This window comes from Gopherus evgoodei, chromosome 2, assembly GCF_007399415.2.
Source record: "Gopherus evgoodei ecotype Sinaloan lineage chromosome 2, rGopEvg1_v1.p, whole genome shotgun sequence".
Classification (NCBI taxonomy): domain Eukaryota; kingdom Metazoa; phylum Chordata; order Testudines; family Testudinidae; genus Gopherus; species Gopherus evgoodei.
The window spans coordinates 20,681,878-20,706,138 of record NC_044323.1 but is presented as its reverse complement, the minus strand read 5'-3'; the positions used below and the strand labels follow the sequence as shown (position 1 = coordinate 20,706,138).

Sequence of the window (24,261 nt, the reverse complement as noted above, 5' to 3'; positions counted from 1 at the left end):
TAAATTTGGTCATCTTGGCCATGTCAACAAATGTTTTGATTCCAGATTTCTAGACTGGACTGAAGAAGCTATGTGTTCCATCATAATCAAGTGCACCTCTCAAAAATCTCCCCATTTTGGTTTACCAACATCTGCTGTTTTCAGTGGAGACTCTTGTACATCTGATGTTACATGCAGTCCAGTAGATAAGTTGATAAGCACCTCTGGATGTGATTCCAGGTCAGATGGGTTTGTCATATTGTTGATGACATGGTTGGTAAGAGCTATATAACATGCACTTCATCCCTTTTCAGTGCAGAGGCAAGGACTTGTTTGTGGACTTTGTATTCATTACTTTTTTTTAGGCCACCTCTCTCTCTCTCTCTCACACACACATTTTGCGTATTCATAATATTAAGCTGTCATCTCTAACAGTAATACTGACCTGTGCATAAGTGTCACTGATTGAAATATTTTAGAAACCAGCTTTTTAAAACACTAGTATTGCATGCATAGGCAATTACAAATTAAAATGTTCTACCAGGCATACTAGATGCAACACTGTATGTACAAAAAGTTACAGATAGTGAAGCATTACATTAGGAATTTACATACATGTATATCTAGCCACTATGCAGTACAAACTATGGGCATGCAATTTATTGCTACAGCTTTCCGTGTTAGACTGATCTGGTCAGCAAATTTTAATTGAAAATACATAACACTGTGGTCACTTGTGAGGTACTTTGCATATTTTTATTTGTCAATGTGAAACATTTCATGTTATATTGCAAAATCTTATTTGCTATTTTTGTCACATACTCAACGGCTTCATTTTTTAAAAAGAAATATTTGCCTATGCAAAACCAATACAGATCTTTTAATACATTGCCATTTGGAAGCTTTGACCAATAAACACCACATTAAGATATTGAATTTGACTGCAGTTTTTACTGTTTGTTAGTCATGTTGCAGTGCAGTGATTCTGCAAAAAATGACACTTTCTCATTTTGGGTACCATTGTTTCATATCACTGACAGGCTTATGGCACCACTTGACAGTACCACATCATTCATTCATTCATTCATTTAAACATACATAAATTAAGTTTTCAAATGATATGTGGGTGTTGTGTATAGGGTGGCTACATTAAATTCCAAAAAATGGCCCTTTTTGAAGAATTGCCACACATCTATTAAATGGTCAATTTTTATCATGCTTGAAAGGTGGTTAATACCGAGGTTCCATAAAGTTCTATATTAGCACCAATGTTAAATTTAGTAATGATCTGGAAAAGGGAGTGAGCAGTGAGGTGGCAAAACTTTCAAATTATGCAATTCATTTAGTCAAAACTGCAGAAAACACTGGGGAATTACAGTGAAACTAACAAAGTTAGATAAATAGGCAACACAGTTATAGATGATATTCAGAATGGATACATGTAAAGTAATGCACATTCAAAGGAATAATATGAACAACTCACGCATTTCTGCATTGTAAATTAACTATAACATGCAGGAAAGTGGTCTGGGTTTCTTTGGACAGCTTTATGAACATCAACTCTGCCAATAAACAACTGCAGTCAAAAAGTAAACAGAACATTAGGATGCATGAGAGAATGGAAAGCACTATAAAAATTAAATGACAAAAAATGGCACATCCTCAACTAGAATACTGTTTTCAGTTCTGGTAATGTTTTTTCCAAAAACAAACGCACCTAAATAAATAAATGAAATAAATAGCAAGCATGGGAAAACATTCATATGAAGAGAATTAAAAGATTAGGACTATTTAGAGAGACAGATGGAGTGACATGATCTGGTACACCAAATTATATGTGGTAAGGAGACTGTCCTGTTTATACTTTTGTTGTTTTTTTTTCTTTATAATGTACAAACAGGGGAACATATAATGAATTTCAAAGGCAGAGATTTTAATTGTGATAAAAAGAAATACTTTTTCACAAAACACAGTTATACTGTGACGAGTTCCACATGCTATCATTGAGAGCTTAACAGAATTTAAGAAAAGATTAAATATTGGTAAAGATAGTAAGAACATCCACAACTTCCTTAGATAGGATTTTTTTTATTTTATTTTTTTTTAATAAAGAATTTAGAAGGATTTACAAACTTGTGTTTCAGGGCATAATCCACTAACTGCAAAAGGGTTAGGAAGAAATTTACCAATGGGCTGGTCATATTCCATAATTGCCCGCTTCTGTTGGCTGGTTCTTACACCATCCTTAAAAGGTTTTGGTACTGGCTGCTATCGGAAAGGATGCTGGATGATAATGGACCATTAGTCTCATTGTGTACTGTAATGACTCAAATGCAATTATATTTTGATTGCAACATGCCTTAAGAACATAAGAATGGCCAAACTGGGTCAGACAAAAGGTTCATTCAGCCCAGTATCCTGTCTACTGACAGTGGCCAATGCCAGGTGCCCCAAGGGGAGTGAACCTAACAGGTAATGATCTAGTGATCTCTCTTCTGCCATCCATCTCCATCCTCTGACAAATAGAGGCTAGGGACACCATTCCTTACCCATCCTGGCTAATAGCCATCAATGGACTTAACCTCCATGAATTTATCTAGTTCTCTTTTAAACCCTGTTACAGTTCTAGTCTTCACAGCCTCCTCAGGCAAGGAGTTCTACAGGTTGACTGTGTGCTGTGTGAAGAACTTCCTTTTATTTGTTTTAAACCTGCTGCCCATTAATTTCATTTGGTGGCCCCTAGTTCTTATATTATGGGAACAAGTAAATAACTTCTTCTTCGAGTGCTTGCTCATATCGATTCCAATTAGGTGTGCGCGTGCTGTGTGCACGTTCATCGGAAGATTTTTTCCTAGCAACACTCGGTGGGTCGGCTGGGTTGCCCCCTGGAGTGGCGCCGTTATGGCGCTAGATATATAACCCTGCCGACCCAACGGCCCCTCAGTTCCTTCTTACTGCCCGTGTCGGTCGTTGGAACAGTGGAGCGTGGCTTAGCTGATCTCCACTTCCCTAGTCTACTCGTCGTTCTTTACTAATATTTGTGTTTATAGTTCCAGTTTTACAGTTTTAGTTACTTTTAGTCATTTGTATATATAGTATAGTGTATATAGTTGCGAGGGGATCAGGGATTAGCCCCTTCCCCACACCAGGTCACTGGGATTCAAACCGTGCTTGGCGTGCCAAAAGCTGATGCCAATGGGAGATCCCCACAACTCCTGCCTTAAGTCCCTCAGGGAATCCCATCTCCCAGACAAGTGCCGGATCTGTAAGGCCTTTAAGCTGAGGACGAAAAAGGAGCAGGACTTTCGTCTCAAACAGCTCCTAATGGAGGCAGCTCTTAGTCCAACGCTCTCGGCACCGAGTGCTGAACAGTCTACAACAGGAAGAAGCACTCTTTCGGCTCCAGATCGCCCCGGTACCGCAAAGGCCCCCCAGCACCGACCGTTGCCTGCACTGGTGTCAGCTCGGCACCGCTCCCTGTCCCCGCGGGTCAGGAAGCAGCATAAGGCTCCTGCTGCTTTGGTGCCGTCCGCACCACAGTCGGAGCACCTGCCTAAGTTGGATCACCCGGCACCAACACCTGCTGCGGCACAGCTAGCTTCGGCACTGTCGATTCCGGTCCCACAAGGGCTGTTGAGTCCAGTGCCTGAAAGCTCCCTGGCTCACGCTTTGGTCGAGGTCACTGTCCCGTCTACCCTGGAGATGTTTTCCACAGCGAGGGATTTAATTTCAATGACGGAGACTGCACTGCCTCAACCTCCGGCACCGCCGGTGCAGGTCATTCAATCTATTAGCAAGCCTGCCCAGCTGAGGCTGCCCTCCTTCAGCACTGCTGAGAGGCACCGATCAAGATCTCGGCCCTGACGCCGCTCGCAGTCCCGGCACCACTCTCCACTGCGGTACCGGTCGCACTCGCGGCACCGCTCAGCGTCCCGTTTGCCTGCCCGGTACTCCCGGTACCGATCCGGCTCCCAGCACTGCACATCTCGCAGCCATTCCAGGCGAAGAGCTTCGAGATCCCAGTCGACCTCCCAGCACTGATACGGTCGTAGGTCCTGGTCTTGTTCCCAGTACCTTTTACAGCTCACGGTACCGCTCTCCAATGCCATCCCGAGAAAGACCAACTACAGACGTGGCTCCTTCTCAGGGTTTCTCAGCACCTTCTTGGCTGTCGAGACATATCTTGGTATCATCTCATGCTGGCAGCGCTTCCTATGCACAGGACCATGACTCGGATGTGCCCAGCCGCGTGTTCCAGGAGAGACAAGGCCACGAGCAAGGCCCCCATCAGTGGTCATTCTGGACACCTTGGGCGTACCACCAAGCCCAAGGTGCTCCCCCAGAGGCACCACGATCCGTGCTATCGGAACACCGGGTGCCAGAGGTGACCGTAAGCTGCCCCCCCTCTTGCGGGTATGGATGAGGCTTCCATTCCACCGGCAGACACTCAGGCCCCACCTGAGCCTGGCCCCACCCAAGGACAAGAGCCCCCGCAGGACCCTCTTGTCCCTGGCCTCTCCTCTTCCTCCTCTCCAGATGAGGCGGTGGCGGGGACATCCTCCTCCGGCCCTCCTCCAGTTGACCTGAGGGCTCATCAGGACCTTCTAAGATGGGTGGCTCAGAATATGAATCGTCAGGTGGAGGAGGTTGCGGAAATAGAGGACCCAGTTGTGGACGTTTTATGAGCTGACACCCCCACAAGAGTGGCCCTGCCTTTTATTCGTACTATTCAGGTGAACGCCAATACCATTTGGCAATCCCCAGCCTCCATCCCGCCCGCAGCCAGGGGAGTAGAGCAGAAGTACATGGTACCCTCTAAAGGGTATAAGTATCTGTGCGTACACCCTGCTCCCTAGTCGTACAATCGGTTAACGAAAGGGAGCTCCATGGCCAGCAAGCTCCTGCTCCAAACCTAAGGAGGCTAGGCGCATGGACTTATTGGGCCACAAAGTATACTCTGCTGGAGGCCTCCAACTTAGGGCGGCAAACCAGCAAGTCCTACTCAGTCGCTACAACTACAACACCTGGGTGGCAATGGGGAAATTCACGGAACTAGTTCCCCAAGACTCACGCCAGGAGTTTGCAGCCCTCTTGGAGGAAGGAAAGAAGGTGGCGAGAACCTCTCTCCAAGCCTCACTGGACGCAGGTGACTCAGTAGCCAGGACTCTGGCTTCAGGAGTGGCCATGAGGAGAATATCATGGCTTCAGGTGTCAGGCCTTCCACCTGAGTTACAGCAAACGCTACAAGACTTGCCCTTTGAAGGCCAAGGGCTGTTTTCCGAAAAGACTTACTTACCCTAGGCTGCAAAGCCTAAAGGACAACAGGGTAATCATGCGCTTGCTGGGAATGCACACCCCGGTGACCCAAAGCAGGTCCTTCCATCCTCGGCCTCACTGCGCTTACCCCCCGCCTAGGCCGCAACAGGACTTTGGCAGAAGGCGCAGCCGGGAGAATCACAGAAGGCATTTTGGGCCCCAAGGGGGTCAAAATCAGGGCCCCTCCAAACCACCTCCGGGACCCAAACCGAACTTTTGAAGAGACGCCCGAGGACGGCGCACCAGTTGCTTCCCAGGATCCTCTTCCACCCTTCTACAACCACCTCTCCCATTTCCTCTCTGCGTGGTCCCAGCTAACATTGGATCGTTGGGTCCTACACACGGTGGAACTTGGGTACCACCTCCAGTTTATTTCGCCCCCGCCCTTCCACCCCCACCCTCGTCCCTCTTCAGGGACCCCTCTCACAAGCAATTCCTCTTACAAGAAGTATGGACGCTCCTCACCATGGTAGCTATAGAGGAGGTACCGAAAGACTTGAGGGGCAAGGGTTTTTATTTCCGCTACTTCCTAATCCCCAAGGCAAAGGGAGGTCTAAGACCAATCCTAGACCTGCGAGGACTCAACAAGTTCATGATAAAGTTGAAGTTCCGCATGGTATCCCTAGGGACCATTATCCCGTCATTGGATCCTGGAGACTGGTATGCCGCCCTCGATATGAAGGACGCATATTTCCGCATCGCAATTTACCCACCACACAGACGGTACCTCCGTTTTGTTGTCAACCATCAACATTTTCAATTTACGGTCCTTCCCATTCGGCCTTTCTGCGGCCCCATGAGTATTCACAAAATGCATGGCTGTAGTCACCGCCACCCTCCGTCGTCGTCGGGTGCACGTCTTCCCATATCTCGACGATTGGCTCATTCAAGGGACCTCCGAGACGCAAGTGAGGCGTCATGTGGGCATCGTCAAAGATCTCTTCAGGCGACTAGGCCCTATGATCAATATAGAGAAGTCCACTCTCGTTCCCACACAGAGAATAGACTTCATTGGGGCAATCCTGGACTCCAGTCTCGCCAGAGCCTGCCTACCACAGCCTCGTTTTCAGGCGATAGTAACAATTATTCAAGGCCGCCAAAACTTCCCGACAACCTCGGCTCGCACTTGTCTCGGCCTCCTAGGCCACATGGCTGCCTGCACCTTCGTGACCAAACATGCCAGGCTACGTCTCCGTCCACTTCAAACTTGGCTAACCTCGGTATACTGACCGGGCAAAGACAGCCTGGACACGATCCTCATGATTCCCATGAGCATCCTAGGCTCCCTGGACTGGTGACTGACTCCCACCCTAGTCTGTGCAGGGATGCCATTCCACCCACCTCAACCTTTGATGGCCCTAACCATGGACGCGTCATCTCTGGGTTGGAGTGCCCACCTCAATGGTCTCTGCACTCGAGGCCTTTGGTCTGTTCAAGAACTAACCCTATACATCAATGTGTGGGAGCTGAGGGTGGTTCACCTCACGTGCCAGATGTTTCAAGAGCGTCTCCAGGGCCGTGTTGTCTCAGTGTTCATGGACAACACAACGGCCATGTTTTAAATAAACAAGCAGGTTGGAGCACGCTCCTTCCTCCTTTGTCAGGAAGCCATTCAGCTCTAGGACTTTTGCATAGCCCACTTGAGCGATCTGGTAGCGTCCTTTCTCCCAGGAGTTCAGAACACACTGGCGGATCACCTCAGCAGATCCTTCCTGTCTCATGAGTGGTCGATTCGTCCGCATGTTATCCATTCTGTTTTCTGGAAGTGGGGCTTTCCCTACATAGACCTCTGTGCCTCTCACGAGAATTGGAAGTGCCACATGTTCTGCTCCTTCCAGGGTCGCTCCCCGGGCTCTTTCTCAGACACATTCCTGATACCGTGGATGAACCATCTTTTCTATGCCTTTCCACCGTTCCCGCTGGTCCACAGAGTCCTGCTCAAGCTCTGCAGAGACAGGGCCCACCTGATCATATTCGCTCCAGCCTGGTCGAGGCAGCTCTGGTACACCATGTTGTTCGACCTGTCAGTGGCCAACCCAATTCCCCTACCACTCTGCCCGGATCTCATAACCCAGGACTACAGCAGACTTCACCACCCAGACCTAGTCTCTTCACCTCACACCATGGTTGCTGCGTGGTTAAGCCAGTCCGAGTTACGTTGCTCTGCCTCGGTACAACACATACTCCTGGGTAGTAGGAAACCTTCCAGTAGATTGATATATCTGGCCAAGTGGAAGCGTTTCTCCTGCTGGTGCACTTAGCGTAACGCTGTTCCCACCCAGGTAACAGTTCCTACTGTCTTGGACTACCTCTTGTCCCTGAAACAACACGGCCTAGTGGTTTCTTCAATAAAGGTGGATTTGGCGGCCATCTCTGCCTTCCACCCAGGGGAGAGTGGCTGTTCGGTCTTCTCTCACCCCATGGTCTCGAAGTTCCTCAAGGACTTGGAATGTTTGTGCCCACAGGTCCGACACCCCGCCCCAACTTGGGACCTCAGTCTAGTTTTAGCCAAGCTTATGGGTGCTCCCTTCGAACCGCTAGCCACCTGCTCGCTGCTGTACCTGTCCTGGAAGACAGCATTCCTCGTAGCCATTACATCGGCAAGACAAGTCTCCGAACTTCAAGCCCTCACTGTGGACCCCCCGTATACGGTGTTTCACAGGGACAAGGTACAGTTGCGACCACACCCAGCTTTCCTCCCTAAAGTGGTATCGGCTTTCCATATCAGTCAAGACATCTTCTTCCTGAAGCTGCACTCATCGCGCCGGGAACAGCAGCTGCACGCCTTAGACATCCGTAGGGCTCTCACCTTTTATATTGATTGAACAAAGCCCTTTCGGAAGACACCCCAACTCTTCGTTGCAGTGGCAGAACAAATGAAAGGCTTACTTGTCTCCTCCCAGAGGATTTCATCTTGGGTGACATCGTGTATCCGTATCTGCTATGACTTGGCTCATGTTCTGATGAGCCACCTTACTGCCCATTCTACTAGGGCTCATGCTTCATCCGCCGCCTTCCTGGCTCATGTACCCATCCAGGAGATATGTCATGCAGCTACCTGGTCCTCGGTTTACACCTTTGCGTCACAGTACGCATTGGTACAACAGTCCAGGGATGACGCGACATTTGGCTCAGCAGTTCTACATTCTGCGACATCTCACTCCAACCCCACCACCTAGGTAAGGCTTGGGAGTCACCTAATTGGAATCGATATGAGCAAGCACTTCGGGGGGGGAAATAAAGACAGTTACTCACCTTTGTAACTGTTCTTCTAGATGTGTTGCTCATATCCATTCCAAACCCACCCTCCTTCCCCCTGTCGGAGTAGCTGGCAAGAAGGAACTGAGGGGCCATTGGGTCAGCAGGGATATATATCTAGTGCCATAACTGTGCCACTCCAGGGTGCGACCCAGCCAACCCACCGAGTGTTGATAGGGTAAAAATCTTCCGACGAACGTGCATGCAGTGCGCGCACACCTAATTGGAATGGATATGAGCAACACATCTCAAAGAACAACAGTTACAAAGGTGAATAACTGTCTTTTCCTTATTCACTTTCTCCATACCATTTCTCTGCCTTATTTTGGTAAACAGCAGTTTTCTTTTAATTATTACATCTTTCTCATTCTGTTTGGCCAGAGGAAAACTTTTAGTTAAAATTGTCTGCAAATTAGTCCACAGCTAATATGGTCAGATAACGTACTAATTTATATCTGCTAACATCAACTATAATAAATTTACTCTTCTCAAAGCTTAATTTGTTACTTTTTACATCTGTTTACATTATTTTAAAATGTCAGCCCTTTGGGAATTACAGCAACTCCTCGCTTAACGTTGTTTCAAAGTTACATCACTGCTCCATTAGGGAACATACTCATTTAAAGTTCTGCAATGCTCCCATATAACATCATTTGTCTGACTCTACAAGGGAGCATTGCACAAGTTCCTCTTCTCCGCCTCCTCCCCCTCCCTGCCACGGGGGCCTGGCCTGCAGCTCTAAAGCCCCTTTCAGAATGCGGCCCTGCGAGCACGGGCTGGAGGACTCAGGAGGGGCAGCCACGCAGCCAGCAGCCGGAAAGAAGTGGCCCTTCTTCGAGTGGTTGTTCATGTCCATTCAAAGTAGGTGTGCACGCCAGCTGGAAGATTTTCCCCTAGCAATGTACGTAGGGTCAGCCCTGGCGCCCCCTGGAGTGGCGCCACTACGGCGCCCTATAAAGGGGCCTGCCTACCCTCCACCCCCTCAGTTCCTTCTTACCGCCGGTGACGGCTCGTTGGAACTTCTCTTGCGCATAGCAAGTTAGCAGTGTTCTATCCTTGTGTATAGTTCATGTATATAGTTACGTTATAGTTAGTTTACTTAGGTCATTGTATATAGTTCTTGATAGTTTTCATCACTCGCTGGGGCATGCCCAGGTCCCTCAGGTTTAAACTCTGCAAAGACTGCTGGAAATTCATGCCCAAGAGTGACCCGCACTCTGTTTGGGTGAGGTGCCTCAGAGAGAGCCACCAAAAGGACCGGTGCTCTATCTGCAGAGGCTTCTGCCCGAGAACTCTCAAACACAGAGTTCAAAGACTGAGTCCTCCTGATGGAGGCTGCCCTGCAGCCACCCTCGGACCTGGAACCGGCTGAGGCGGTGCCCAGCACATCATCTTCGGTGCGGAGCGCCCCGGCACCGGCACCAGGACTTAGGGCCCAGCCCAAGTCGTCTAAAACCCAGCACCGGACGGAGTCGGGTCATAGGAAGTCGGTCTCAGTGCGGCACCACTCACCATCGCCCGCTAAGAAGAGAAAGCTTGTGAGGGAACGGTCACCCCACCAGGACCCGAGGCCGAAGCCATCCACGGGTGCAAGTGGACAGGCTGGGCTACAGCCCTCGGCTGCTCTGTCAACTCCCGCACCGCAGAGAGGGCGGTCGAGTCCAGACTGACCTAGATCCCCGGACCTCAGCAGAGACTTGCACTTCCCTTTGACACCGGAGGCGTTCGAGGTGGCCTCAGACTTGATGGGACTCCCAGCGCCAGCCTCCCCAGTATAATCGAGGGGCAAGGCAGCCATGCTGTCACCTCCCTCCCCGCACCGCCCCGCTAAGGCGGCACCGAACCATATAAGAGGTTCCCTGCCACCTCAGCACCGCTCTCCACCGGCACCGGGTGCTGCTGCTGCTCCCCCCAGGTCCTCATACTCAGACTTCAGACTCAGAGGCAGACTCCTACCGCTCCAGCCGGTCACGGAGCAGGAGATCGGTTTCGGGGGCGAGCCACCAGCGTTACCCACAGTGGCAGCAGCAATGGCATCCGCCCTCGCAGTGGCCGTTTATGACCCCCTGGGCCTACCACCAGTCGGTAGGCCAGGCATTTGGTTCTCGATCAAGGTCGGCCTCTGTCTCCTCAGTGTCGGTGGCCCCGGCGCAGCTGCCTCCGGCACCGTCGCCAGGCAGGGGTGTGCCATATCCAAGTTCAGCACCCCCTAGCCGATCAGCGGCACTGGCAGCAGCTACAGTTTGGGCTCAGCAGGCACCGCCCGATACGCCAAGCTGCTCACTGGCGACCCCGGTACCGGTCACGGTGCCACATTTAGAATTGGAACCAGCTCCGCAACCACAGTACCGTGTGCTGCAGGACTCCGAAGCACTGCAAGCACCAGAGGAAGGGCTGATCCATGTAATTTCCTCGTCTTCCTCCCCAGACGAAGCAGTCTCGGGCATGGCTGCAGCACCGGCCCTGGAGGACACTCAAATCCTCCAACAACTGCTCCAGCGAGCAGCTCAGAGCCTCGCAATCCAAGCTGAGGAAATCGAGGTGGACGCAGACCCTATAATAGACATCCTGGCTCCCTCAGGGCCATCCAGAGTGGCTCTCCTGCTGATAAAGACTATAGTGGATACATCCCGTATCTTATGGCAAACGCCAGCCTCACTGGCCCCTACTGCCAAGAGAATGGAGTGGCGCTATTTTGTCCCCCCCTAAAGGGTATGAACACTTGTACAGCCACCACCCCCAGACTCCCTGGTGGTGGATGCAGCCAACCAACGTGAGCATCAAGGGTTTCAGGGGGTCAACACCAAAGAGCAGGGAAGCTAAAAGACTCGAACTCTTTGGCAGAAAAGTGTACTCCACGGCAGGCCTACAACTCCGCATTGCCAACCAACAGGCCGATATGGTAAGCCGATATGGTAAGCCGATATGGTCATAACACATGTTCAGCCATGTTGAAGTTTACGGAGCTCCTTCCCCAGGACTCGAGGTCAGAGTTTTCGACCCTGGTGGAGGAGGGGAAGCTGATCTCCCGAGCCTCTTTCCAAGCTGCCCTAGATGCGGCGGACTCAGCCTCGTGCACCCTAGCCACGGGCCTGGTCATGCGGCGGAGAGCCTGGCTCCAGGTCTCGGGCCTGCCCTGTGAGGTCCAGCAGACCGTTCAAGACCTCCCCTTCGAGGGGCAGATGTTGTCTTCAGAAAAGTTGGACAAGCATCTGCATAGCCTAAAGGACTCGCGGGCCACACTTCGCTTGCTGGGCTTGCATACCCCTGCGACCCAGCGCAGGCAGTTTAGGCCACAGATGGCCCCACGCTCCTACCAGCCTCAGACTCGCCAGGAGCTGGAGCACAGGCGGGGCAGAAATGGCAGGAGGCGTCACCAATACCACCCCTCCAGCCAGGCATCCGGTCAATCAAGACCACCATCGGGGCCTAGACCCCCTATTTGATGGTACGGTCGAGGGCAACCTACCTATCGAGACTCTGGATCCTTCTACCCCTACCTTTGGGTCATGTCTGTCCCCCTTCTACCGTGCCTGGTCCCAAATCACGTCGGACAGCTGAGTGCTCCGCACGGTAGAGAGGATATTCTATCCAGTTCTCCTCCATCCTGCCCCGCCAGCCCCCCTCCCCATCCCTCTTCAGGGATCCATCTCACGAGCAGCTACTAAGTCAAGAAGTGAAGTTCCTCATGGAGGCAGGGGCGGTGGAGGAAGTCCCTCGAGAGCTCAGAGGCAAAGGCTTCTACTCCCGGTATTTCCTAATACCGAAGGCGAAAGGGGGCCTGAGACCCATCCTAGACTTGCTGCGGCTGAATAAGTTTGTACGAAAGCTCAAGTTCCGCATGGTCTCCCTGTCTTCAATTATTCCCTCCCTGGATCCAGGAGATTGGTATGCCGCCCTCGACTTAAAGAATGCTTATTTCCACATTGCCATAATTCCCCGACACCGTCGGTACCTCAGGTTTGTCGTGACCGACGCCCATTTGCAGTTCACAGTGCTCCCGTTCGGCTTGTCAACTGCTCCAAGTGTCTTCAGGAAGTGCATGGCAGTCGTGGCGGCCTTCCCGCGCAGGCGGGGCATCCAGATATTCCCCTACCTGGATGACTGGCTCATAAAGGGCCGCTCCAAGGAGCAGGTGGAGACCCAGGTGTCATTCATCAGGCGGGCCTTTCTCAATCTCGGCCTCCACTTGAACAAAGCCAAGTCCACTCTGTCTCCAACGCAACGAATAGAGTTCATAGGAGCAGTTCTGGACTCCACCCACGCCAGAGCGTACCTGCCGGAATCCAGGTTCTGTGCGATTTCCGAGCTAATCGTCGAACTGCACCGCATCCCGATTACCATGGCACGAGTTTGCCTCCGGCTGTTGGGTCACATGGCAGTGTGCACCTATGTAGTAAACCATGCCAGACTCCAGCTTCGCCCCCTACGGTCCTGGTTAGCAACGGTATATCGCCCGGCCAGGGACTCTTGGACTCAGCGGTGTCCATTCCCCACTTGGTGCTAAGCTCGCTGCAGAAAGTGTTCATGGGTGTCCCCTTCGCTGCCCCTCAACCCTCCCTCTCCCTGGTAACGGATGCCTCGGATCAGGGTTGGGGAGCACACCTGGAACACTTCAGGATGCAGGGCTTGTGGTCGCTGGAGGACCTAGAGTTGCATATCAATGTCAGGGAGCTGAGAGCAGTTCGCCTGGCTTGTTTGACCTTCTGGTCCCACCTGGCCAGCAGATGTTTCACTCTTCTCGGACAACACGTCAGCAGTCTTTTATATCAACAAACGGGGGTGCACACTCCTCTCCCCTGTGCAGGGAAGCCCTCGCGCTGTGGGATTTCTGCGTCCACAATGTTACCCACCTGACGGCGTTCTACCTTCCGGGGGAGCAGAACGGTTTGGCGGACACCCTCAGCTGCTCGTTCCAGGGTCACGAGTGGTCCCTCTGATGGGATATGGTACGCTCAATTTTCCAGCTCTGGGGCTTTCCCTGGTTAGACCTGTTCGCCTCGAGGGAAAACAAAGTGCTGACGGTTCTGCTCCCTCCTGGGCCGTAGTCAGGGGTCTCTGTCGGACGCCTTCCTACTGTCTTAGAGGGTCAGTCTGCTCTACGCCTTTCCTCTGATCCCCCTGATACACAGGGTGATTTTCAAGATTCGCGGGGACCACACACTGGTAATCCTGATAGCTCCGGCGTGGCCGCGCCAACATTGGTACACATCACTCCTGCACATGTCCGTTTAGGCGCCCCTGACGCTGCCCCTGCTCCCGGATCTGATCACGCAGGACAAGGGCTCCCTCCGCCACCCGAACCTCGAGTCCCTTCACCTCACAGCATGGATGCTCCATGGCTGAACCCGGTGGAGATGCAGTGCTCCCAGCAGGTCAGACAAGTGCTGCTCAGTAGTAGGAAACCATCAACTAGAGCCAGCTACCTGACCAAATGGAAGCGCTTCTCCATATGGTCGGGTCAGCGAGGTCACAATCCGCTGGGGGTCTCAACCCCATTGTCCTAGACTATTTGCTCCACCTCAGACAACTGGGCCTCTCCCTCTCCTCGATTCGTGTTCGCTTGGCGGCCATCTCGGCTTTCCATCCAGGCGACAGGGGTACCTCAGTGTTTGCAAACCCACTGCTCGGGCATTTCCTCAAAGTTATGGACAGGCTGTTTCCACATGTTCGTCAGCTGGCCCCTGCTTGGAACCTGAATCTGGTCTTCTCCGCCCTCTTGGGACCGCCCTTTGAGCCTCTGGCTTCGTGCTCCCTGTTGTACTTGTCGTATAAGACCGCCTTCCTGGTGGCGATCACCTCGGCCAGGAGAGTGTCAGAGCTCAGGGCGTTTAACATCCGAGCCCCTGTACACTGTCTTTTATAAGGACAAGGTCCAACTTAGACCTCACTCGGCTTTCCTACCCAAGGTAGTCTCACAGTTCCACATGGGTCAAGATATTTTTCTCCCGGTGTTTTATCCGAAACCACACTCTTCCAATGAGGAGCGGAGGTTACATTCCCTGGATGTCCGCAGGGCCTTGGCTTTTTACATCGAGTGTACCAAGCTGTTCAGGTGCTCAACTCGGCTCTTCATCGCAGTGGCGGATAGGATGAAGGGGCTCCCGGTCTCCTCTCAGCAAATCTCTTCGTGGATCGCGACCTGCATCCGAGAATGCTACCATATAGCTAAGAACCCTGTCCCTCCAGTCACGGCCCACTCCACTAGGGCGCAGACCTCTTCTGCGGCGTTCCTGGCTCAGATCCCGACTCAGGAGATTTGTAGAGTGGCCACATGGTCTTCCATTCACACGTTCTCGTCCCACTATGCCATCACGCGCCAGGCTAGGGATGCTGCAGCCTTCGGTTGTGCAGTACTCCAGTCATCAGCGATCTCTGACCCCGCCACTTAAGGTTAGGCTTGTGAGTCACCTACTCTGAATAGACATGAACAACCACTCGAAGAAAAAACGGTTACCCACCTTTTAGTAACTGTTGTTCTTCGAGATGTGGTGTTCATGTCCATTCCAATACTCACCCTCCTGCCCCTCTATCGGAGTGCCGGCAAGAAGGAATTGAGGGGGTGGAGGGTCGGCGGGCTCCTTTATCGGGAGCCGTAGTGGCGCCACTCCAGGGGGCGCCAGGGCCTACCCTACGGACGCTGCTAGGGGAAAATCTTCTGGCTGGCGTGCACGCAACGCACGCACACCTACTTTGAATGGACATGAACAACACATCTCAAAGAACGGTTACTAAAAGGTGGGTAACTGTTCTCTCCCGCTGCTGGCTGCGCAGCTGCCCCTGCTCCTCCTGAGTCCTCTGGCCTGTGGAGGAGCAGGGGAAGCCGGGCAGCCGGTGGCCGGAAAGAAGTGGTGCTTTCCCCTTCAAAGCCGCTCCCAGAATTGCAGCTCCCAGAATCGCAGAGAGCCACCTTCACATCCCCTGCACCAAACAGGAGCTGCCCCAGGTAAGTGCTCTGCACCTCTTGCCTGCCCCAGCCCTGAGCCTCCTTCCGCACCCCCACCCTGAGCATCCTCCTGCATCTAACTCTCTCTCAGACCCCGCACCCCCACCCTGAGCGCCCTCCCGCACCCTAACTCCCTTCCAAACCCTGCACCCTGAGCCCCAGGGGCAGCTTCCCACCACAGTACAGTACTGTACAGTATATAATGCCTTTTGTCTGCCCCCCAAAAATTTCCTTGGAACCTAATCCCCTGCATTTACATTAAATCTTATGGGAAAATTGGATTTGTTTAACATAGTTTCACTTACGTTCCTGAAAAATCCAACTTTAACTACAACATTAAGTGAGGAGTTACTGTAGTTTATCCCTGGTGGATGGAGCCTGGGACCTGACTAAATTTCCAAGGGATTTTGCATGGTGCCCCAGCCTTTTAAGTTTGGGCATCGGGCACCAGTAAGAAATATGTAGGGGTCCTCTATATTGGACTATCTCAGGTGCTGCCCTTAAATCAGAAATTAGTGCACTATACCAGAAGTACACGTTTTTCTAATTACTAGAATCTAGTCTTCCCTGCTCAACTGAACTAGCAGTTTCAGTTGACAGTTAAAAGCGAATATTATGGATTTTTCCATTCAACAAATAAGCTATGAAATATTATGATATAATTTATATTATATATAATCAGATTTGCTTAGTATGATTAGCATTTCAGTATCTGGGCACTGAAATTAAACCTATTTAACTTTTATGCTGAAACATTTAATGTTTTCCTCACGTTCTCATATAGATGTCTTTCCAAACCCTTCATTGCTCTATCATTGAGAACTTGCAAATAGTTTCTCACTATTTGTGTAGGATTTCCTGCAGCATACTCAAAATAGTAAAGGTAAAGAGCATTTAGTACAATTGACTTTAAATTTACCTTGTTTTTTCCTCTTTATGGTTGGACATCCATTAGCTTAGGGCATGATGAGTCTCTCAGTGAAGGGACATTTCAGTTTAATGATCTAAAACCAAACACAATATTAAATAAAATTCCTGAATTGTTCCTTGTATGTTTGCTCTTCAGGCAATACTTAAGTTAGTAACTAACATTGCTAATATAGGGCATCCTTATAATCTTACAAATAACTAACATTGCAAATATTGGAGAAATGATGCATGGAAAATAAAGTTGACAGTTTGTCACAATATGAATTCAAGCATCAAGAAATCAAATCTGCAAAGATAAATGTTGCATTAGTGTTTGGCGATAAGCCAGATGCCCTGACTATCGTCTTCTGAGGACAGTTTAAGGCTGGGTGAGTGTGAGAAGTTCTGTGGGAGAGTGCAACTGCAGAGGCAATGTTGGATGAGGAATGCAAGAAAATGGAGAGTGATAGATTAAAAGCTTGGGGATAGCAGTTATCTTTTTTTACACGCTGTAAGGATTCCAGTGTGTGCAGGGGTGGGAATGTTGCTGAGGATAGTACACATGCTGAAATGACAGATGGGTGGCTGTTAGTACCAAGGATAAAGATGCAGGAAGATCAGCACTAGGGAAAACAAATACCGGAGAAAGAGGAGAATGCAGAAATTATGTGGATTGGCAGGGAATGGGGAAAATGAGTGACCATAAGAGGAGGAGGTAGGGGAGTTGAGAGCAGAGAAGAAAAAGGGAAATGAGGAGGGGGCAAGACCGGACTTCAGAAGATTAATGCTGTGTATGTGAAGTAAGATGGCAGAGGTAGAAAAGGGCAGTAAACCAAATATTCAGAGAAGTAAGTGTACAGTGATTTAAATATGTAGAAGGTCAAACACTAAGAAACAGCACCAATACGGTATTTTAAAAATATTTTAAATAGACACTCTAATTGTTCTTCCTTATATCTTTTTGAAAGTAGAGAACAAATTAGATCATATTTAAAGCTGGTAAAAAAGGGAAAATTCAGACTTTTATTCAAATTTAAAAGTTTTTTTTCAGTTTTAAAAGTAAAGATTTGATCCTCCGTAGCTATACTGTAATCTGTAATCAGTGTAATCCAATAAAACAACTTCTTTAATTCCTTAAACTAGTGATATGTAACTTCTCAAAGAAATAAGGGAGTAGCTATTTACAGAAAAGCAAATAGACAAAGGTGTTTCTTTTGCATGTCTTATTCAGCTGCTCACTGATTTCTCTGGTTTCAGAACACTATATGAATCATCTGTGAAAATTTTGGAGGACATCTTGAATCCTTGACTGTACTGCTGCCTTCAAGTCATGAAAAGTTGAAAGAAGGAAGATGTATTGTTTTTTATAAAGCCAAGTAATGTTACCTTGAAAAACATATTTAATATAATAGTGAATTGTTGGAATGCTTGTATTATGCTAGCTTATACTTTGTACATATGTACGTACATACATACATACATACATACATACATATATACATATATACATACATTGAAAGTCTTAGCAAGAAAATGAATGACTTTTAAAAACAGATCAGTTTTATATTCCTTTCATATTTAAAACAATTGTGCAGAAGCTTTTTTAAAGTATACAGAAATGTTTTGTATATACATAGATAATGTATTATTAAACATTTTGGAACGGCTATGAGGAGGGGCTTATAGGTATATTCCAAGTATTTTGTGTGAAATAAAATCAATACCTTTTTATATTTTTATACTTATAAGTGAGTAACAGCTCTTTAGATTTCGGCTCTTTGATTGCAAGTTTTCCATAATACTATGCAAAAGTAATACACAAATATTTTGAACAAATTAGATACAAATAGATATGGATCTTGACAAGGAAGGGTGCATGTATTTTCAGAGTTATGTCAAAGTTTAGTTGCAGCTATACTGCTTTAAAAACTGTTAAAGTTTTAGAAAAAAAGAGGTCAGATAACTTGGGTTGTTTGATTAAGGAGAATTATTACCTTTTGGCAAACTGAATTCTAATACAAATATAAAAACTTTGCACCAAAAAACCTGAATGTTAACACGTACATACAGTTTACTAATCTATGCCCTGTTCGTGTAGGAGTGTAATTAGTGTGTAGAATCACTTCTGATTTTTTTGTTGTCTAAAAGTGTGCCGAAACAATGCTGATGACCTAATCAAATCTTCAATAATTATGTAGAATTTCGCATAAAAGACAGATTCGACCTGCATATGGGCCAAGTTTTTTTCTTTTAATGTGCATACATAATTCCCATAGATGAGGGTGGTCATGGTGAGGCTCTGCCTTTGCTCCCAGGGGGTGGGAAGGGATCATCACCCAGCCCTGCTCAGCTGCAAGCTCCACTCCAGCCCCGCCACCAGCTCCTGGCCCTGCTCCCAGCCATGACCCAGGGCTTCCAGGCCTGACCGTGGGTCCTGGGGGTGTGCGGACCAGGTAAGGGGGAGGTATGGGCAAAAAAGTAGGGAGGACCACTGCGTTAAAAGTACTTTGACATTTTTTCCTTCATACTGTTCCCAACTTCTGTTACATTCTCTTTAACTATAATTCTTTCTTCTAATAAGAGAGTAATATCTTAACCACTTGGGCATTACAATATTTTTTACCTCAGTGGAGTGGTGGGAAATTTAATGATGAAGTGCTCTGAGTTCCTTGGATGAAAGGTGCTCCTAAGTGCAGTGATAATTTTTAAATGATTGTTTCTTATACTATTATCTTAGGGCTTGTCTACACTACAAAATTAAGTTGACTTTATCTAATTTGACCTTGAGCCCCCAAATTAATGAAGTCAATTGTGCATGGACACATCATGTTCATTGTCTCAGTGGAGTTTGTCCTCACTAACAGTGCCTGAATTATGGGCACAAAGCAGTGCATCATGGATAGCTATCCCAAAATGCAACTAGTCACAGTGTGCTTTGGGAAGTTTGTGCAATGCCTCATGAGACCAAAACACTGTTGCAGGAGAATGGGAACATTGCATGGGCATCCCATGATGCACTGTGCTCCCTCCCTCATGTCAGCAACAAACAACCAAGTGGTTTTCATGCATTAAAACCGCTGCACATATGCCATAACCCCAGAAGCATGGAGCTTGCTCAGTAGTGCACTTGCTGTGAGCATCTCAAATACCTTGTGCATTCTGCAATATTTCCAGAGCCAATGTAGGGTCCACTGCATGGAACATAGTGATATCCCGCAAACAGCCCTGCTGCAAGCTGTTGAAAAAAACCAATTCACAATTGCTGCTGGCAATCACAGAGCAGCTGCATTCTGTTGAGTGCTGCTTCTGGTCCCTTGAAACAAGCACTGACAGGTGGGACTGCCATCATTTTGCAGGTATAGGATGATGAGCAGTGTCTGCAGAACTTTTGAATGCAGAAGGCCACCTTCCAGGAACTTTGTGCAGAGCTTTCCCTGCCCTGCAGTTCAGCAACACACAAATGAGAGCTACTCGGACAGTGGAGAAACGAGTGGTGGTTGCTATTTGGAAGATTGACGCCACACAGTTACCGGTTTGTGGGGAATCAATTTGGAGTAGGTAAATGAACCATGGGAGCTGCTGTGCTCCAAGTGTACAGGGCCATTAATCAACTTCTGCTATGAAGGGTAGCAAGTCTTGGAAATGTGCAGGACATAGTGGATAGTTTTGCTACGATGGGGTTCCCTAATTGTGGTGGGGTGATAGGTGGCATGCATATCCCAATCTTGGCACCAGACCACCTTGCCAAAGAGTACATAAACTGAAAAGGGATACTTTTTAAGGGTGTTGCAAGCACTGGTGGATCACAGGGCATTTCACCAACAGCAATATAGGATGGTCGGGAAAGGTTCACGACCTGCGCATCTTTAGGAACTTGGATCTGTTAAAAAAGCTGCAATCTGGGACTTTCTTTCCAGACCACAAAATTAACACTGACAATGCTAAAATGCCTAGTTAGCCTGGGAGACCCAGCCTACCCCTTGCTCCCATAGCTTATGAAGCCATACACCGGCTGTCTGCACAGCAGTTAAGGAATGGTTCAACTATAGGCTTAGCAAGTGCAGAATGGTGGTTGAATGTGCCTTTGGTCATTTGAAGGGGTGCTGGAGAAGTCTGCTAACAAGGTTGGACCTTAGTGAAGAGATCCTCCCCCTGGTTATAGCTACCTGCTGTGTGCTCCATAGTATCTGTGGAAAAAAGGGGGGGGGGGGAATTTTCCACAAGGGGGGCAGTTGAGACAGGTCACATGGCAGCCATTTTTTAGCAGCCAGACACCAGGGCAGTAAGATGAGTACAGCAAGGAGTGCTGCATATATGTGAGGCTTTGAAAAGCCATTTCAATAATGAGTCACAGTAATGTGAGCTGCTTGTCTGCACTGTGCTTTCCCAAACCTTCACCTGGCTTGTATCACTGTCCCTGTAAAGCCAACCCCTCTGCCCAAGCCCACTGTTTTTACTCAGTAAAGAATATTCATTTCTCTAATCCATTTACTTTATTTAACATACATAAGTAAAGAGGGAGAAGAGAAAGAAAAGATAACTGGGGAAAAGGGGTTGTAAAGTTGGAATGGCAGAAACATTTTCATCTGTGTAACATAACACTGCATTCCAGACCAACAAAGGTGTGTGAATGGGTCTTGTACCCTCCTCCCCAAGTTAAGTAAAAGAGATAATGGAACGCTTGGGTGAGGGTGATTTTGCACCAGGTGATGCTGGCTGGCTGTCCACCAGGGTTTGCAGAGGGACTCTACCCTCCTGCTTCTGTTCCTGCAGTTTAACCAGATACCTCAACATGTTTGCTTGGTCCCTCATAATCGAAGGCATCTCATCGTGCGCTGCATGCTATCACTCATTGGAAGCTTTCCGGCTCTCCATGTCCAACTTCTCAGACACTGAAATCCTCCATGCTCTCAGCTCTGAGTCAGCTGTCCCGGAGACGTTCATTATCTCGATGAACATGTCCTCCTGTGTTGTTCTTCGAGTGCTTGCTCATATCCATTCCAGTTAGGTGTGCGCGCACTGCGTGCACGTTCATTGGAGATTTTTACCCTAGCAACACTCGGTGGGCCAGCAGGGCGCCCCCTGGAGTAGCACCGCCATGGCGCCAGATATATACCCCTGCCGGCCCATCCGCTCCTCAGTTCCTTCTTACCACCCGTGTCGGTCCTTGGAACAGTGGAGCACAGCTTAGCTGATCTCCACCTCCCTAGTGATTCGCTCGTTTATATAGTTGTGTACATAGTTAGTTTTTCTATAGTTCTAGTTAACTTTTATATTTTTAGTAGTTTTATAGTAGTTGTTTATATAGTTAGAGGGTCGGGGGCTAGCCTCTTCTCCCCCGGTACCGGGGCCCATGCCCGGTTCACCGGGCTTCAAACCTTGCACAGCGTGTCATTGGCCGATGCCCACAGGAGATCCACACGACTCCTGTTTAAAGTGCCTGGGAGAATCCCACCTTGCGGACAAATGCCGAATCTGCAAGGCGTTCAAGCCCCGGACGAAGAAAGAGCGGGACATTCGTCTCAAGCAACTCTTGATGGAGGCAGCTCTAACTCCTCCGTCTTCGGCACCGACTCTGGCACCGGGGACGAGTGCTTCCTCTGCACCGGAACGCACGGTTCTAGTGAAGACTCCTTGGCACCAGCCTTCACCGGCTCAACCCTCTGGCAGGCACCGATCCCTCTCCCTGAGGAGCAAGAGGCACAAGGCTCCTGCGGGAACCTGTATCTACGCCGCAGTCAGAGCGTACATCTAAGGCGGACCGCCTGGCACCATCAACTGCTACGGCACCGCTTGCCTCCGCACCGTTGATTCCGGTCTCTCAGAAGCCGTTGTGTCCGGTGCCCACCAGCTCCCCAGCGCACACTGTGGTAGAGCTCGTCGTTCCCTCGACACCAGAGACTTTCTCCACAGCTCGGGAACTAATTGCTCTGACGTAGCCTGAGCTGTCCCAACCCCCGGCACCGCCGGTGCGGGTTGTTCAGTCACTTGGCAAGCCCGCCATGATAAGGTCATCTTCGCCGGACACTGCGCAACGCCGCCGGTCCTGATCCAGGTCCCGCAGACGCTCTCGGTCCCACCATTGCTCCCGCTCTCGGCACCTCTCGCAGTCCCGGTACCGCTCTCCATCCCAGTACCGGTCGTACTCGCAGCACCGCTCGAGATCCCCGTCTCCATTGCAGTATTCTCGGCACCGGTCCAGATCCCGGCACTGCCGTACCTCTCACAGCCGATCTCGGCATGGTGATGCAAGGCACCAGTCAACCTCCCGGCACCGCACTGATCGCAGGTCCCAGTCCCCCTCCCGGCACCGCTACGACTCTCAGTACCGTTCGCCGGTACCACGCAGACAGGAGTGCAATGGACGCAGAGACCTGGTCCAAGCCCAAGGTGAACCGACTGGCCTATCACGCTCCAGTCACTCAGAGCATTGTGTGCCCGAGGCCACCGTCAGCCGACCTCTCCCCGCTGAAACAGAGGAAACCAGTGCACGCGCACCGGAACCGCATGACCTTCCGGAGACGGAGGTACCCCCGGACCAGGTGTCAGTGCAGGACCCACTCGTCCCAGGGCTGTCATCCTCCTCTTCCCCGGGTGAGGCAGTAGCGGGGACGTCATCATCAGGACCACCTCCGATTGACCTCCAGTCACACCAGGACCTTCTGCGGTGTGTCGCCCAGAATATCAACCTGCCAGTAGAGGAGGTTCCAGAGGTGGAGGACCCAGTGATTAGCATCTTGTCCGCAGAGACACCCACCAGAGTGGCTCTCCCATTCATCCGTTCGATCCAGGCTAGAGCAGACACTATCTGGCAATCCCTGGCTTCCATCCCGCCTACAGCCAAGGGGGTCGAACGGAAGTACATGGTGCCTTCCAAGAGGTATGAGTACCTCTACGTGCACCCCGCTCTCGGTTCCTTGGTGTACAGTCCGTCAATGAACGGGAGCGCCACGACCAACAAGACCCTGCACCTAAATCTAGGGAAGCCCAAGGCATGGATTTGTTGGGATGAAAAATCTATTCTGCAGGAGGTCTCCAACTCTGCATAGCAAACCAACAAGCCCTCCTTGGCAGATACAGTTACAATACCTGGGAGGCTGTCGGGAAGTTTGCCGCGTTGGTTCCGCAGGATTCCCGCCAGGAATTTGCAGCACTCCTGGAGGAGGGGAAGAGGGTCGCGAGGACCTCCTTACAAGCCTCGTTAGATGCCGCCGATTCAGCTGCCAGAACGGTCGTGTCTGGCATAGCCATGCTCCGTATATCATGGTTGCAAGTGTCCGGCCTGCCACCTGAGTTGCAACATACGGTACAAGACTTGCCATTTGATGGTCAAGGCTTGTTTTCGCAAAAGACGGACCCCAGACTGCAGAGTCTAAATGACAACAGAGTAATTATGCGTTCATTGGGAATGCATACGCCTCAGACTCAAAGATGGTCCTTCCGCTCCCGACCGCAGCTCCCTTACCCCTCACCTCGGCAACGGCAAGACTTTGCCAGAAGACGAGGTCGTACTAATCGCAGACATCAGTCTGGACCTCAAGGGGGCAACAATTCCAGTCCCACCAAACCAACGCTGGGACCCAAACCAAACTTTTGAGGGTGCCCCCAAGAGCAGCATACCAATTGCCTTCCCGGATCCCTTTCAGTTCTACAACCGCCTTTCCCTGTTCCTTCTGGCGTGGTCCCAGTTGACGTCAGATCATTGGGTCCTACGCACGGTGGAGCTTGTATACCATCTTCAGTTTGTTTCACCCTCTCCCTTCCACCCCCCCTCCTCGTCCCTCTTCAGGGACCCCACTCACGAGCAACTCCTCATCCAAGAGGTCCACAAGCTCCTCTCAATCGGAGCTATA

General features: G+C 49.8%; 1 protein-coding gene across 1 annotated transcript in view; it reads left to right on the top strand.

The window, feature by feature from the left end:
- NCAPG2 (non-SMC condensin II complex subunit G2) overlaps nt 1–18,567 on the top strand; it is a 156,654-nt gene extending 138,087 nt beyond the window's left edge. The window contains exon 28 of the mRNA XM_030550109.1: nt 17,666–18,567. Coding sequence (XP_030405969.1) covers nt 17,666–17,717 — 52 coding nt within the window. The 3' untranslated portion in view covers nt 17,718–18,567. The remainder of the gene's footprint in view (nt 1–17,665) is intronic.
- The last annotated feature ends 5,694 nt before the right edge of the window (nt 18,568–24,261 follow it).